The sequence below is a fragment of the Macaca thibetana genome, chromosome 19 (assembly GCF_024542745.1).
Source record: "Macaca thibetana thibetana isolate TM-01 chromosome 19, ASM2454274v1, whole genome shotgun sequence".
NCBI classification, from domain to species: domain Eukaryota; kingdom Metazoa; phylum Chordata; class Mammalia; order Primates; family Cercopithecidae; genus Macaca; species Macaca thibetana.
In genome coordinates, this window is record NC_065596.1 from 22506581 (window position 1) to 22520405 (window position 13825).

The 13825-nt window shown below is 53.4% G+C and overlaps 2 protein-coding genes across 8 annotated transcripts in view; one reads left to right on the forward strand and one right to left on the reverse strand.

Annotated features, from left to right (window-relative positions):
• ATP8B3 (ATPase phospholipid transporting 8B3) overlaps nt 1–1903 on the forward strand; it is a 30394-nt gene extending 28491 nt beyond the window's left edge. For all 7 annotated transcript variants that reach the window (XM_050770021.1, XM_050770022.1, XM_050770026.1 and 4 more), the window contains one exon: nt 708–1903. In XM_050770021.1, coding sequence (XP_050625978.1) covers nt 708–1685 — 978 coding nt within the window. In that variant the 3' untranslated portion in view covers nt 1686–1903. The remainder of the gene's footprint in view (nt 1–707) is intronic.
• A 788-nt stretch (nt 1904–2691) lies between these two features.
• Nucleotides 2692–13825, reverse strand: part of ONECUT3 (one cut homeobox 3) — a 30472-nt gene continuing 19338 nt past the window's right edge. The window contains exon 2 of the mRNA XM_050770469.1: nt 2692–8490. Coding sequence (XP_050626426.1) covers nt 8198–8490 — 293 coding nt within the window. The 3' untranslated portion in view covers nt 2692–8197. The remainder of the gene's footprint in view (nt 8491–13825) is intronic.

The window sequence follows — 13825 nt, forward strand, 5'->3', positions numbered from 1 at the left end:
TGGATGCACCTTGAGGACATATGCTCAAGGCTGGGTGCAGAGGTTCACACCTGTAATCCCAGCACTTTGAGAGGCCGAAGCAGGTGGCTCGCTCGAGCCTGTGAAGTCGAGGCTGCAGTGAGCTATGATTTTGCCACTGCATTCCTATCTGAGCAACAGAGCAAGACCCCACCTCAAAAAAAAAAAAAAAAAAAAAAAAGGGAGGGAGACTTACTAGCCCACGTAACCAAAACATATATGGAAAAGCAGGTTGCAGCTGAGATGGGCCCCAGAATTGACTGGAACGGTGTACTGCCCTGCCACCTCTGTTCTCCCTGCCCAGCTCCTGCCACCTTTACTGCACAGGCTGGACACATGGCTGTTCCAGGCTCACCTCTCCTGGATTTGCCACTAAAGGGCAGCCAAGGCACCTGGTGGCTGGTCTAGAGTTAAGTCTCAGGGAAGGACTCTGATTGGCTGAGCCAGGGTTAGTTTCCAGGGCAAGGCCAATGAATGGGTCTTGAAAAGCAAAGGACTAGAGTCCTCCTTAGAACTCGACACTGGGAGTTGAGGAGTCTAATTGGCTCAACTGGGTAGAGAAGAACCTAGCCAATCCATAGTGGCCAAGGGCTTTGAATCCTGCCTCTCCTCCTCGGGGGACAGGTCACCGGAGAGCCGTCAGCCAAGCGTAGAAGTCTGATTCCCCTGCTCTCCCCTTTGCTTTTCAGGAGGAGAAGGTGGAGGAGGGCCCGAGCGAGGAGATTTTCGCCGTGGAGCCCTTGCCTCATTTATACCGCGAGTCTCGCACCCGGCGTTCCAGCTATGCCTTCTCCCACCGTGAGGGCTACGCAGACCTCATCACTCAGGGCACAATTCTGCGGAGGGGACCAGGGGTCAGCAGTGACATAGCATCTGAATCCATAGACCCATCTGATGAAGAGGCATTTTCAAGCCCAAAGGAGTCGCACTGGCATCTCAGGAAGATGTCCTTCCTGGGGAAGAAGAAGCGCCAGTCACAGGGGCAGATGTCCTTCCTGGAAGCACAGCACTTCCCTACAAGTAGCTCATCATTTTCTATGGATAGACAATCTGCTCTTTATTCAGAAAACCAACTTGCCCTCCCCAGATATGTGCTTACCGGCACCCACAGGCTCTCTGGGTCTTTCCAGGAGCAATTGCCAAGGGTACAGGAGAGGCCACTGTCACCCAAGCAGAGGCCATCTTCTCCTGAGAAGTTGCCGTTGACCAAGGAGAGGTCATATTCTCATCAGGAGAAACCGCCGTTGCACAGAGAAAGCCAGCTGTCATCTTCTGAGAGCCAGCCACAGCCTCCGGGGAGCCAGTCATTGCTTTCAGGCCAGCTGACATTGGAGAGCCAGCCAGACTCCTCAGAGGAGAAGTCAGCATTTTCGAAGCCCTCCGCACCATTATGGAAGAGCTGGCAAAAGGAGCCCCTCACCCCCAAGGAGGGGATGGTGCCACTTCCAGACAAGACCCACGAATCTCAGGTGGAGACTCTGCCACCAAGTCTGGCGGAATCGTCCACGTCCACGAGCGAGCAGCCTATGGAGGTGGAGCCCTCGCCTGTGGAGAAGCAGTCATCATCATCCATGGAGTGGCTGCTGGTGCCCGGGGAGGAGCAGCCATCCTTGCCCCCAGAGGAGCAGTCATTGCCCTCTGCGGAGGGGACCAGGGGTCAGCAGTGACATAGCATCTGAATCCCTAGACCCATCTGATGAAGAGAGATCTTCGAGCCCAAAGGAGTCACACTGGCATCTCAGGAAGATGTCCTTCCTGGGGAGGATGAAGCGCCAGCCAGTTCTGCTGCAAGTCACCCAGCATGCAGGGGCCTCCCTCTAAAGACAGGGGCTCCACATGCTTTTCTTTTTCTAATAAACCAGGGACCATCTGACCCCAGCGCTAATTGAGGCTCACTCTTTCCCTACAGTTTTTTTGTGATGGAGTATTCCTTCCTGGTTTTTAAATCAAAGCACTGACCTCTAGTGCTCTAGCTGGGTATTTGCAGGGAAAACTTTTCTTCTTCATACTGGGGTAAGATAATGTGGGTCAAGCTTCATTGCTCTCAAAAGTTGTTTATTAAAAGCTGTGGCTCCCCCACTGCCTGACAGCTGGCCCCTCCCAAGAAAGTTTATAAATTCCAGTTCTGGTACCATCTGGCTTCTTCGTCTATCGGGAAGCCCTGGTTTCTCCCCTTCAAATACACCTTCATTCGCTGGGGTCTCCGTTCACTTTAGACTCCAGAAAGCAGTGAGCAGTGATGTCACAGAAGCAGGTCCTGACAAGGTCTGCATCTTGGGGCTTGGTTGACTCAAAGGCACCAAGCTTTTCTTTCAAAGGCGCCAAGCTTTTCTTTCTGATTCTTAACCATTCCCTGTGGGTGGTGGAGCTGTGTGGGCGGTGGAGGCTCAGAGCAGGCTGCTGGCCCAGGAAGAAGATGGGACTCAAGAGCAGAGAGGGGCGAGCTGGGTGGAAGCAAAGTCCCTCTTCCCTGCACTCCCGCCCTCCCGCCCCAGCTTTGAGGTGGGTGAGTTCCATTCCCGCCCCGCATCTGTGCCCGCATCTGTGCCGGACCCGTCGGCCAACACACACACCCAGATGAGTGACTAGAAAATAATTTATTGAAGAAAAACAAATCAACAAACCCAGCACAGCAATGGTTAACAATGACGAGACTTTTTTTTTTTTTTTAAACTTTTAAGCCTGTCGCCCGAGGGTGAAGGTGGAAAAGGGCTTCTCTCCCCTGTCACTGGAGGGGAGGGGACTTTGGAGAGTCCAAGTGGTGTCTCCCCTGAAAGCAGCCCTCGGTTCCAGTCTGTTCAAAACACTCAAGGCCGCAGGGCCTCCTGGCTCTTCCCTCCCCCCCAGCTGAGCTCATTCCACCAAAACCAGCCCCCGCAGGGGTCCGACAGGGCCACAAGGAGGAGCCCCTGGAGTCTCTTGGCCTGATTTTGCTTAAACCACTTGGGGCAGAGAATGTGAAATGGCCCAAGCTGCAGCTGGTGCAAGGAGCATCCTGGCCCCGGCATCATTTCAGATTTCAGGTCGGCTGAGCCCTCAGCCCCGGGCCCAGCCCTCCAGACCAGGGCTTTCTGCTTTATGGGGTGAGAAGCACCCCCTTTAGCTTCCCCGCCCCCCCTACTGGGGCCTGTCCCCGAAAGCGGCCCCTCTCATCTCTCCCCTGCTTCTCTCTCCTCCAGCCTCGGTTCCCAGGCCAGCACATCTGTGCCCCTTCCACCTCCAGGGGCTGTTTGGGGATGGCTCAGGGACATGGCCTCATGGCACAAGAGGAGTCAGAGGCAGAGGACATTGTCCCAGAGCCCCCTTTGATGATTTTGGGGGGGGTCCTCTGTTCTCTAGGCTCCCAAAATGGGCTGGGAGGGAGGGGTCTCTATAGGCGTACACGCCCTGCCTCCCAGACAGGACAGAAAGCCTGAGTCATGCCCAGTCCAGGGAAGGGAGGCTGAGGCTGTCTGGGTGGAGGTGGGGGGGGCGGTGCTGGTGCCTGCTGTTGGGGGCCTCAGGAGGGTCCTTCAGATCTCAGGAAGTTGGGGCGTACCCGCATTCCCCACCACCCTGGGCGACAAGACAAGAATAGGCTGATTGTCTCTCTCCTCTGAACAAGACACTTGGGAGTTCACGCTAAAGTGAAACCAACCGGGTGATGCGGGTTTGGGGTGGTCTAAGATGTCGAGGACACCAGAGCGCCCCCAAGAACCAGGAATGGCTGGGGGGGCTCGGTGGTTCCCACCTGGCTGGGGCAGGCAGGGGCTGGGAGGCGGAGGAGACCTGGGCACTGAGGCTCTGCTCCCGCCCCCGCTACCTAGAGCCCTGTCCACCTGTCCCAGCTGGACACAGTTCCTTAGAAAGGAGGAAAGAAACAGTAACGAAAAACCACCGAACAGCACCGATCGGGCACCAGACACACAGAAGCGACACGGAACCGGGCCACGCCCCCCCCGCCCCCCACCCCGACCACTTTATTACAATTAGCGTCAAGAAAGAGTACATTAGTCATGCACCAACTCAAATTCCATTTTCTTTTTTTTTTTTTTGCATTTTTCTTCCTTTTTTTTTCTTAAATTACATTTGAACACAGAGCACAGAGAATAATAAATACTCTTATAAGACATGACTCCAGAAAACAAGAAACAGAACAAGCCAGAGAACAGAAAGATATACCTCTGCCTCTCTCTCTCCCTCTCCCTCTCTCTCACTCTCATTCTCTCGCTCTCGCTCTCTCTCTCTCTCTCCCTCTCTCTTTCCTAAAGGACTCGTTTAAATAAGAAATCTGTAAACGCCACTGGTCCTTTCTGCCGCAGTCTCTCTCGCGATCACGCTCCCTCTGACTTTTCCTCTGGTCTCCAGTCCTGACATTCAATGCGTCTCCCACAGAACTCGTCAAAGAAACGACATGCCATCGTCTGCAAAATTATAATTTAACGGTATAAAGCTTCAAGTCACGTATTCCAAAAACTAGCTAAGGATTTTTTTTTTTAAATCACATAAACTATAACATTAAATATTTTGAGGTATTTCAGAGAAAATTGTCAAAGGCTCGAAGGAATTGTGCTGGAGGTGTTGTTCCCTGCATGGAGAATGGATGCTCTTTGGTATGTGACAGCCAAGTGGGCATGGGGGGGAGGCAGGAGAGGGCCCAAGGGGCTGGGGGGTGGGTCGGGGATAGAGCCTTCTGTGGGGGTCTGGCCAAGTTTGGGATGGGGCCGGGAACAGGTGTGTGTGTGTGTGTGTTTGTGTGTGTGAGAGTGTGAGAGAGAGAGATGAAGATATCTGAAAAGGACCCAGGAGTCCTGGGCCACTTTATTTTTTTTTGTAGAGGTGGGGTCTTGCTGTGTTGCCCAGGCTGGTCTCAAACTCCTGGCCTCAAGCAATCCTTCTGTCTCGGCCTCCCAAAGTGCTCCTGGGCCACTTCTGTGACCAAGAGGCTTGACCCGATCTGACCACAGTTCAGCATAGCTAAAACGTTCCACAACAAGAACGATCCCAAGTCAAGTCCTAAATTTCCAGCAGGGAACAAAACTGGAGGCCCCCTAGTGTCTGACCCTTGGGGCCCTGAAGGCCAGGCAGAGGGCATCTAGGAGACCCACCCCCTGCCAGGCCCATGCTCTGGCCAGTGCCTGAGGCCCAGGCATCGATTTTCTGAGAAGCTCACTGGGCCAGGGCTGCAGCGTGATTCTCTTGGATCAGAAGCATTTTATTGCCTTTGAGAGCCCTTTCCTCCACTAAATGTCTACCTACCTGTAATCCTAGCACTTTTGGAGGCCGAGGTAGGAGGACCCCTTGGGGCCAGGAGTTCAAGACCAGCCTGGGCAACATAGCGAGATCCCATCTCTACAAGAAATCCCTTAAAAAATTTAGCTGGGCATAGTGGTGCGTGCTTGTGGCCCCAGCTACTGGGAGGCTGAGGCAGGAGGATCACTTGAGCCTAGGTAGTCGAGGCTGCAGTGAGCTACGATTGTACCACTGCACTCCAGCCTGGGTGACAGAGCAAAATCCTGTTTCTAAAAGAGAAATTTAAAACATTGTATATCTATAGGCTACCTTGGTATAAAAACAAATAATATGGTATGTTGAATAGGTCCGCATCTTCTTGGACCAAAAAAAATTTTTTTTTTTTGAGCCAGAGTCTTGCTCTGTCGCCCAGTGGTGCGATCTCGGCTCACTGCAAGCTCTACCTCCCGGGTTCACAGCATTCTCCTGCCTCTCAGCCTCCCCAGTTGCTGGGACTACAGGTGCCCACCACCACACCCAGCTAATTTTTTTGTATTTTTAGTAGAGATGGGGTTTCACCGTGTTAGCCACGATGGTCTCGATCTCCTGACCTCGTGATCTGCCGGCCTCGGCCTCCCAAAGTGCTGGGATTACAGGTGTGAGCCAACCGTGCCCAGTCACTGGCCTAAAGCTTTTTCAAAAGAAATTAAAACGTGGGCCCTGGACCTGCTGGGCCCATAGGCTACGTCAGTCTGGCCTGCAGTGGACAGGACAACTCTAGGTTCATCCATCAGGAACTTAGGGGTGGGGACAGGAGAGAAATTGAGGCCCAGGTTTTAGTGGGAGGTGGGAGATACTGAGTTGCTGGCACCCGGTGACACCACAGAAGAACAGGAGCCAGTGTGTGTGCATGTGTGTGTCTCTGCGTGTGTGTGCATGTGTTCCTGCATGTCTGTGTCTGCTGTGTGTGCCTGCGTGTCTGCATACATCTTTTCGTATGTGTGTGCCTGCATGTGTCTGCATGCATGTCTCTGCATGTGTGTGCACATGTTTGTGTGTGCAAGTGTCTGTGAGTGCCTGCATGTGTGTGTCTGCGTGTTGTCTGCATGTGTGTCTGTGTTGGGGCAGAGAGGTGGGGTGCTGAGCAGGAATGGGGACCATTTCTACTATTAGGAACCCCCCAACACCCAAATGTTCTAGAAGCATCACTCAAATCCGGTCGCTTGGAAAGCTGGGAGCAGAGCGAGTCGATAAGGACAAGAGAACACTCCATACACGTCTTTGGTTCAAGAAGAAGGCACTCATCGACCTCACGATCCTCTCCCTCCCTCTCTCCCGGTCTCTCTTTCTCTCTCTCTCTTTCTCTCTCTCTCTCTTTCCCTCTCTCTTTCTCGCTCTCGCGTTGGGGAAGGGGTGGCACCCGGCAGGCGGGCCCCGAGCCGGGTCCCAGGCCAGGGAATCCTGTCATCCAGCACAAATCCTTGGGAGAAATCTTTGGTATCAGGCGTGATTTTCCAATCACAGACATGAGCTTGAGTGAGGTAGCCTTTACCTGGGGGAGGGGAGGGGCATTTCACTAGAAATGTCTTTTGCATTTTCAAGGGGGGTGGGCGGGCCGCTTCCTCCCTGGGAGGCAGCCGATGGGTGGGGGGATTTCAGGGAGGGGGATCCTTCTGGCCTCGGATCTTGAACCCCCGGGGGAGGCGGGCTCCTGGGATCCCACGGCCGGCCAGTCTCGGAGGTCACCCGGACCAGATGAGAGGAGCGGGGGAGGGCGCGGGGTGGGAGGGGGGCGCTCATCTTCACTTCCGACCCTTCCCACTTGTAAATTTTTTTGGCAAAAACTGGAGCAAGCAGATTCCACCTTCTTCAGCTTCTTCTCTCTTTGGCGAGAGTGGAGACCAACACCAGGTTCAACCCCGCTGCCCCCTGCAAGCCCAGTTCAGCCTCCGAAGCGGGAGGAAAGGGGGGCGGTCAATTCCAGAAGGTTCCACGCAGGAAGCGGCTCCACGGCCCCGTGCAGAGGGGCTTCTCCGGGCGGCCCCAGCGGCGCCTTCTCCATCGGGGTCCCCTTCTCCGGGGAGCGTGGACGCGGTCTCCCGTGTCCGGGGCTGCGTCCTTCCCTGCGCTCCACGAAGGTGCCTAAAGGTAAAGTGAACTCAACAGAGATGGCGGGGCGGGGGCGTCTGGAGTTTACCCGCATGTGGGAGCCCCCCCGTCCCCTGCGGCCTGGGATGGGGTGGGAAGGGTGCTTGCCCGTGGGTGCTGGGCGCCCGCCGCAGGCCCCTCCCCAGCCTTTAAGGCAGGCGATTCTTGGCACGAGGAATCCTGGCCGCTGGGAGGGGCAGCTCAGTTCTCGGCCTCAGGGGCCGTCCTGCCAGCGGGTGGGGTTGGTTTTGGGGAGGGTGGGGGACCGTAAGGATCCGGCCTGATGTGGGTTTTTGGCGACTTTGGAAGGGGCTGAGGTCTCTGGGGTGGGGGGCCAGTGCGGGTGGGGAGGAAGGAAGGTTTCTTCTACCTTCCTCGGGGGGCGGGGCAGGGGATCTGGCGGAGGAGGGGTTATTCTTTAAAATTCCTTTTTTAAATACCCGGTTTATATTTCTAGTATGTGCTTCTTGACCCGCTTTAGGGGACAACACAGTGAGCCCTGGTTTTTCTCGAGGCCCTCTGGGCGTCCTGAATGGAGAGGGGGCTGGAGAACCCCTTTCTGTCACTCCCTCTCCTCTGTGGGGGTGGAGGGCTTCCTTTGGCCTGGAGGGAGTGGGCATGGAGGGGGGAGGGGGGCCCTTTTTGTGCACTTGGGCTGGGGGGTGTGCTGCTTCCCCCTCCCCGGGTGTGGGGGGCCCGGACAGCACCCCCTCCAGGTGCCCCCTGGGGGCGGGTCTCCGGGCCGGCAGTATGAGGGGAGGAGACGTGGGGGCACAGCGCCCAGGCCGTGGAGGCAGGGAGGGCGCAGGGCCGGGGCGCCTCAGGCCTTGGAGAAAGTGGCCGTGGCGCCAGCGGGGCCCCCGGGAGCCGTGCTGGGCTCCTCAGCCCAGCGGTTCATGCAGCGGCGCCGCGCGTTCATGAAGAAGTTGCTGACGGTGTTGAGCTCCAAGCCAAGCTGCTGCGAGATGGTGACCTGCATCTCCTTGGACGGCCGCTTATTCTCCTTGAAGATGGCGATTAGCGTGCGCCGCTGCAGGTCGGTGAACACCAGGCGCTGTTTCTTGGGTTGCAGCGCGCGCTCCTTCTGCTGCTCCTGCTCCTTGCGCTTGCAGGCTGCGGGCGAGCAGCGAGCGGGCGGGCGAGCAGGACACAGCGCCACCGTGTGGCCGGCCGGGGAGAGGCAGGCGGCGCACGCCGCCGGGAGGATGAGGAGGAGGGGAGAAGGGACACGTGGGGGGGAAGGCGGATGCACATAAGGACCCAGGGAGAGCCCAGGAGGAACAGGAATGCAGGGAGAGGCGGAGGGGGAGACAGTGGGGAACACATGGACGCACAGAGACAGAGACAGGGAAACAGCAAGGTCAACAGGGAGACACCAGGAAAGTCCAGGATGCAGCCAGAGGGCGGTGGACACAGAATTCAAGGTGAGGACAGGCAGGAAAAGCAGATGGGGTGGGGGTGGGGGGAGGACAAAGAAGGGGACACAGTGTGAGTGCCCCTCTTCAGGCACGGGCACAACTCCCTCCAGCCAGCCCCCTTCTCCATGGAGCCCACTCAGGCACCCCAAGCCTCATATCCCCCAAAACCCCATCCTCCCCTCAAACGCTCCCGACCTAAAGGACCACAGAAATTGGTGTTGGTAACTTCTGCAGCCCCAACCTGGGGGTGTTGGGGAAATGACACGGAAACTGCACATGTGAGTTTTCGGCTGAGTGTAGACTTGGGTGAAATAACTGGTTAATTACCAGGTCCTGGGGTGCATCACAAAACCCAGCAACCTTCCCCAGAAATGATGGGCCAACCAGGGTCTTTCTTTCTTTTCTTTTTTTTGGGGGAGGGGAAGTCTTGCTATGTTGCCCAGGCTGGTCTCGAACTCCTGCCCTCAAGTGATCCTCTGGCCTCAGCCTCCCAGAGCACTGGGATTACAGGCATGTGCCACGGCAACTGGCTCTGACAACCAAGCTCTACGAATGAGCAGCAGGGACACTCCTGTAAGGCCTGATACCCTTAGGGACCCTGGGAGTTCACAGCCCAATTCTGACACTGAATCCCTGCCTCCTGGCCCTGCCCCTATCCACACGCTGAGACCACCCAGACTTGGCCTCCCTCGAGCACCCAGTGGACCCTCTGGAGCGCAGAACATTTAAGGAAGAAGACTTAGGAGGAGGAGGGGAGGAGTGTAGGGACCACCTCTTCCTCTTCCAGATAAGCAGGTCACCCTTCCTCTTGGCCAGTCTGCACAGATTAGGGAGAGGGCTGAAGGAGGCTGCCCCACCGCCTGCAGACCAGACACTGGCAAAGGGAGTAAAGCAAAGGCTCGGGGTGGTGGGGCAGGGCTGAAACTGAGTCCTGCTCTTCCTGCTCCAGTAGCAAAGTGGACCCCTCCCCTCAATGCAGTGCATGTCAGTGGATAGAAAACACAGGCTTCCCCACCTAGGAGCTGGGCCACAAGCCAGATGGTCTCATCTGTGGCATCAGCTTGAAACTCCATCAGAATCTCAATTTCTCTCCTGCATCCAGTCTGGGACTGTGGTGCTGGAGAGGCTGTCCTGCCCTCGTCAAAATCCCGGAGTCCCAGCTACTCTGTGACCCCCAGAAGCGGCGGGTGTTGCAGGTTGTACTAGTGGGTCTCTGCTCCCAGTCTCTTCTCTGTGCCAGCCCTGGTGGCCTACTGGGATGGCACAGAGAGCTTTTCCTTTGGTTGCAGAACAGCCTGGAACATGACATGCTAGATCAATGTCCATACACATCCACAGAAATAAATGAATGTTCCCTCTGCTGTGACTCATGTCTCGGGGACAACAGGTTCGCCCATCTAGGGTGTGAGCTGACACACACTTCACTCCCTCTGACCCGGAACGTGTGGGGCTTCTAACTGCGGTTTCAGGTTTTACGATGAAATGCAAGTGATGCCTGTGGGTTACTGCACATTTTAGAAAAGTGTCTTAACATGAAAAAGAGAGGGAGAGAGAGAGAGTGAGGGAGGGAGGGGCGGGGAGAACAATGGAGAAAAATGGTTTGGTGGGGGAGGAATAAACTCACAAGGAACCGACAAGGCAGGCAAAGATATAATTAACATTCCCAGAGGGGTAAGAGAAAAATATATCCATGAAACAAGTACAGGATGCTGTTAAGTAAAAGCGACCCTTAGAGAGTGAGGAAATGCTCTTAAAATGTGAGTATGTAATAGCCAGAGTAAAACAATTCCATGTAAGGACTGGAAGATAAAGTTAAGCAGATATTGGCCGGGCGCGGTGGCTGACACCTGTAGTCCCAGCACTTTGGGAGGCCAAGGCGGGCGGATCACGAGATCAAGAGTCTAGCCTGGCCAACATGGTGAAACCCCGTCTTTACTAAAAATTCAAAAATTAGCCGGGTGTGGTGGCGGGCACCTGTAGTCTTAGCTACTCGGGAGGCTGAGGCAGGAGAATCGCTTGAACCCGGGAGGCAGAGGTTGCAGTGAGCTGAGATCATGCCACTGCACTCCAGCCTGGCGACAGAGAAAGACTCTGTCTCAAAAAAAAAAAAAAAAAAAAAAGTTAAGCAGATATCCCAGAAAATGGAACACAAGCAGCTGCAAAGATGGGAAATGAAAGAGAATAAAACGTTAGAGGATGAATTACGATGAAGCAGGGTTGTCACCTGATCAAGAGACAGTTCAAAAATAGAGGAAGAGATGATCAAATAATGAAAAAAAATCTAGGGTTGAAAGATGAGTTTCCAGTTTAAAAGTGGTCAGGTGCAGTGGCTCATGCCTGTAATCTCAGTATTTTGGGAGGCTGAGGCAGGAGGATCACTTGAGGCTGGGGATTCAAGGCTGTAGTGAGCATGATCTCACCATGGCACTCCATCCTGGGTGACAGAGTAAGACTCTCTCTTAAAATAAATAAATAATTTTAAAAAATAAATAGGCCCACCGGGCATGGTGGTACATTCCTGTAATCCCAGCACTTTGGGAGGCTGAGGTAGGTGGATCACTTGAGGTCAGGAGTTCGAGACCAGCCTGACCAACATGATGAAACCCCATCTCTACAAAAAATACAAAAAAAATAGCTGGGTGTGGTGGCAGGCACCTACAATCCCAGCTACTGGGGAGGCTGAGGCAGGAGAGTCGCTTGAGCCCAGTAAGCAGAGGTGTGAGCTGAGATCACACCACTGCACTCCAGCCTGGGCAACACAGTGAGACTCTGTCTCAAAAATAAATAAATAAATAGGCTGGACAAAATGGCTCATGCCTCTAATCCCAGCACTTTGGGAGGCCAAGGTGGGAGGATCACTTGAACCCAAGAGATTGAGAGTAGCTTGGACAATATAGCAAGACCCCATTGCTACAAAAAATTTAAAATTAGCCAGGCATGATGGCTTACACCTGTGGACCCAGTTATTCAGGATGCTGAGGTAAGAGGATCATTTGAACCCAGGAGGTCAAGGCTGCAGTGAGGTGTGATCGTGACACTGCACTCCAGCCTGGACGATAGAGCGAGACCCCAGCTCTAAAAAAATGGGGGTGAGATATCAAGTCCTCAGCTCAACGAATGAAAAAGGCACTGAAGGCTCATTGTGAAATTTCAGAGCACCAAGAATAAAGAGAAAATCCTAAAAAGCGTCCAGTGGAAAGCCAGATGTCATACAAAGGATCAAGAATCCAAGCAGCTTTGGGTTTGCAAAAACTAGCAGACAATAGAGCAAGGCTTTCAAAGTTCCAAGGAAAAGATTTTTCTATTTGTTTGTTTCTGAGATGGAGTCTTGCTCTGTTGCTCAGGCTGGAGTGCAGTGGCGCAATCTCAGCTGACTGCAAGCTCTGCCTCCCGGGTTCACGCCATTCTCCTGCCTCAGCCTCCCGAGTAGCTGGGACTACAGGCGCCCACCACCACACCCGGCTAATTTTTTTTTGTATTTTTAGTAGAGACAGGGTTTCACCGTGGTCTCGATCTCCTGACCTTGTGATCCGCCTGCATCAGCCTCCCAAAGTGCTGGGATTACAGGTGTGAACCACCATGCCTGGCCTCAAGGAAAAGTTACATTCAGCTAGAATTGCTAAACATCAAAACATCAAGCATGAAGGTGCAATAAAGACATAATCAGGGCCGGGCTCAGTGGCTCATGCCTATAATCCCAGCATTTTGGGAGTCCGAGGCAGGCAGATCTCCTGAGGTTAGGAGTTTGAGACCAGCCTGACCAACACGGAGAAACCCCATCTCTACTAAAAATACAACATTATCTGGGTGTGGTGGTGCATGCCTGTAATCCCAGCTACTCGGGAGGCTAAGACAGGAGAATTGCTTGAACCCCGGAGGTGGAGGTTGCAGTAAGCCGAGATTGTGCCACTGCACTCCAGCCTGGGCAACAAGAGTGAAACTCAGTCTCAAAAAAAAAAAAAAAAAAAGATATAATCAGACGTTTGAGGACTCCAAAACTTGACTTCCTGTATACCCTTTCTCAGAAAGCTACTGGAGGATGTGTTCCATTCAAACGAGGAGGTAAATCAAAAAAGGATGGTGTGGGATTCAGGAAATGTGATCTAACCTAGCTGAAAGAGAAAAGGGGTCCTCCAGATGAGGATGAGGAGGACCCTGGAAGACAGCTAGACAAAAGGACCCAGGGTATGGAGGGGAGCCCCACCCAGATCAGAGACGACCTAATATGTATGGAAAGTCCCTTTGAGTTGTTTTTAAATTTTGTTGGGGAGCATGGGAATAATTGTTGTTTGGCAGTTATCAACTCCTGGAAAATCAAAGAGTTGTACAGGAAAGGAAATGCAGTCCTAGTACTCTACATGGCTCATCTGTGGACCATGTTCGCCAAAAGCATAATAACGTTAATTACTAAATGCTAATTTAGGCAACAGACTGTATTTGTAATTATACTGAGAGACTGACAGAGAGGGAGGGTATGGCTATGAATCTGAAAAGATGGCAAAGGAAAACCTGAAGGGTGAACAGTGTACCAGGGAGCCTTTTATGTATGAAAGGAGAGGCAAGAACCTATGTTTATAATTTATCTGCATAAAGAAACATGGAAGGAAATGCAAAAAAACTGAATTGACCTCTCACCTCTTTGGCACTCGGCCACCCCATGAGGATTACGGGAGAGCACCCAGTCCTCCATTCTTTCAAAGGGAAAGCTGAGTCAAAACTCAACCGGGGCCTTGAAATTCCAAGGGAGGCCCTCACGCTCACCTGTTGTAATGTTTAATTCATTCACTCACTCACTTATTCATTTACTTAGCAATTTACTCACAAATTCATCCTACATTTACAGTAGGGACAGAAATACAGATGTTCCTCAGAATGTTCACAAGATCTTTGTGTAAAGAGCTTTACGTGTATCTGGTCACTCAATTCTTAACAATAATTCTTGTTTTGTTTTAAGACAGGGTCTTGCTCTGTTGCCCAGGCTGGAGTGCAGTGGTGCAATCACGACTCACTGCAGCCTTGAACTCCTGGGC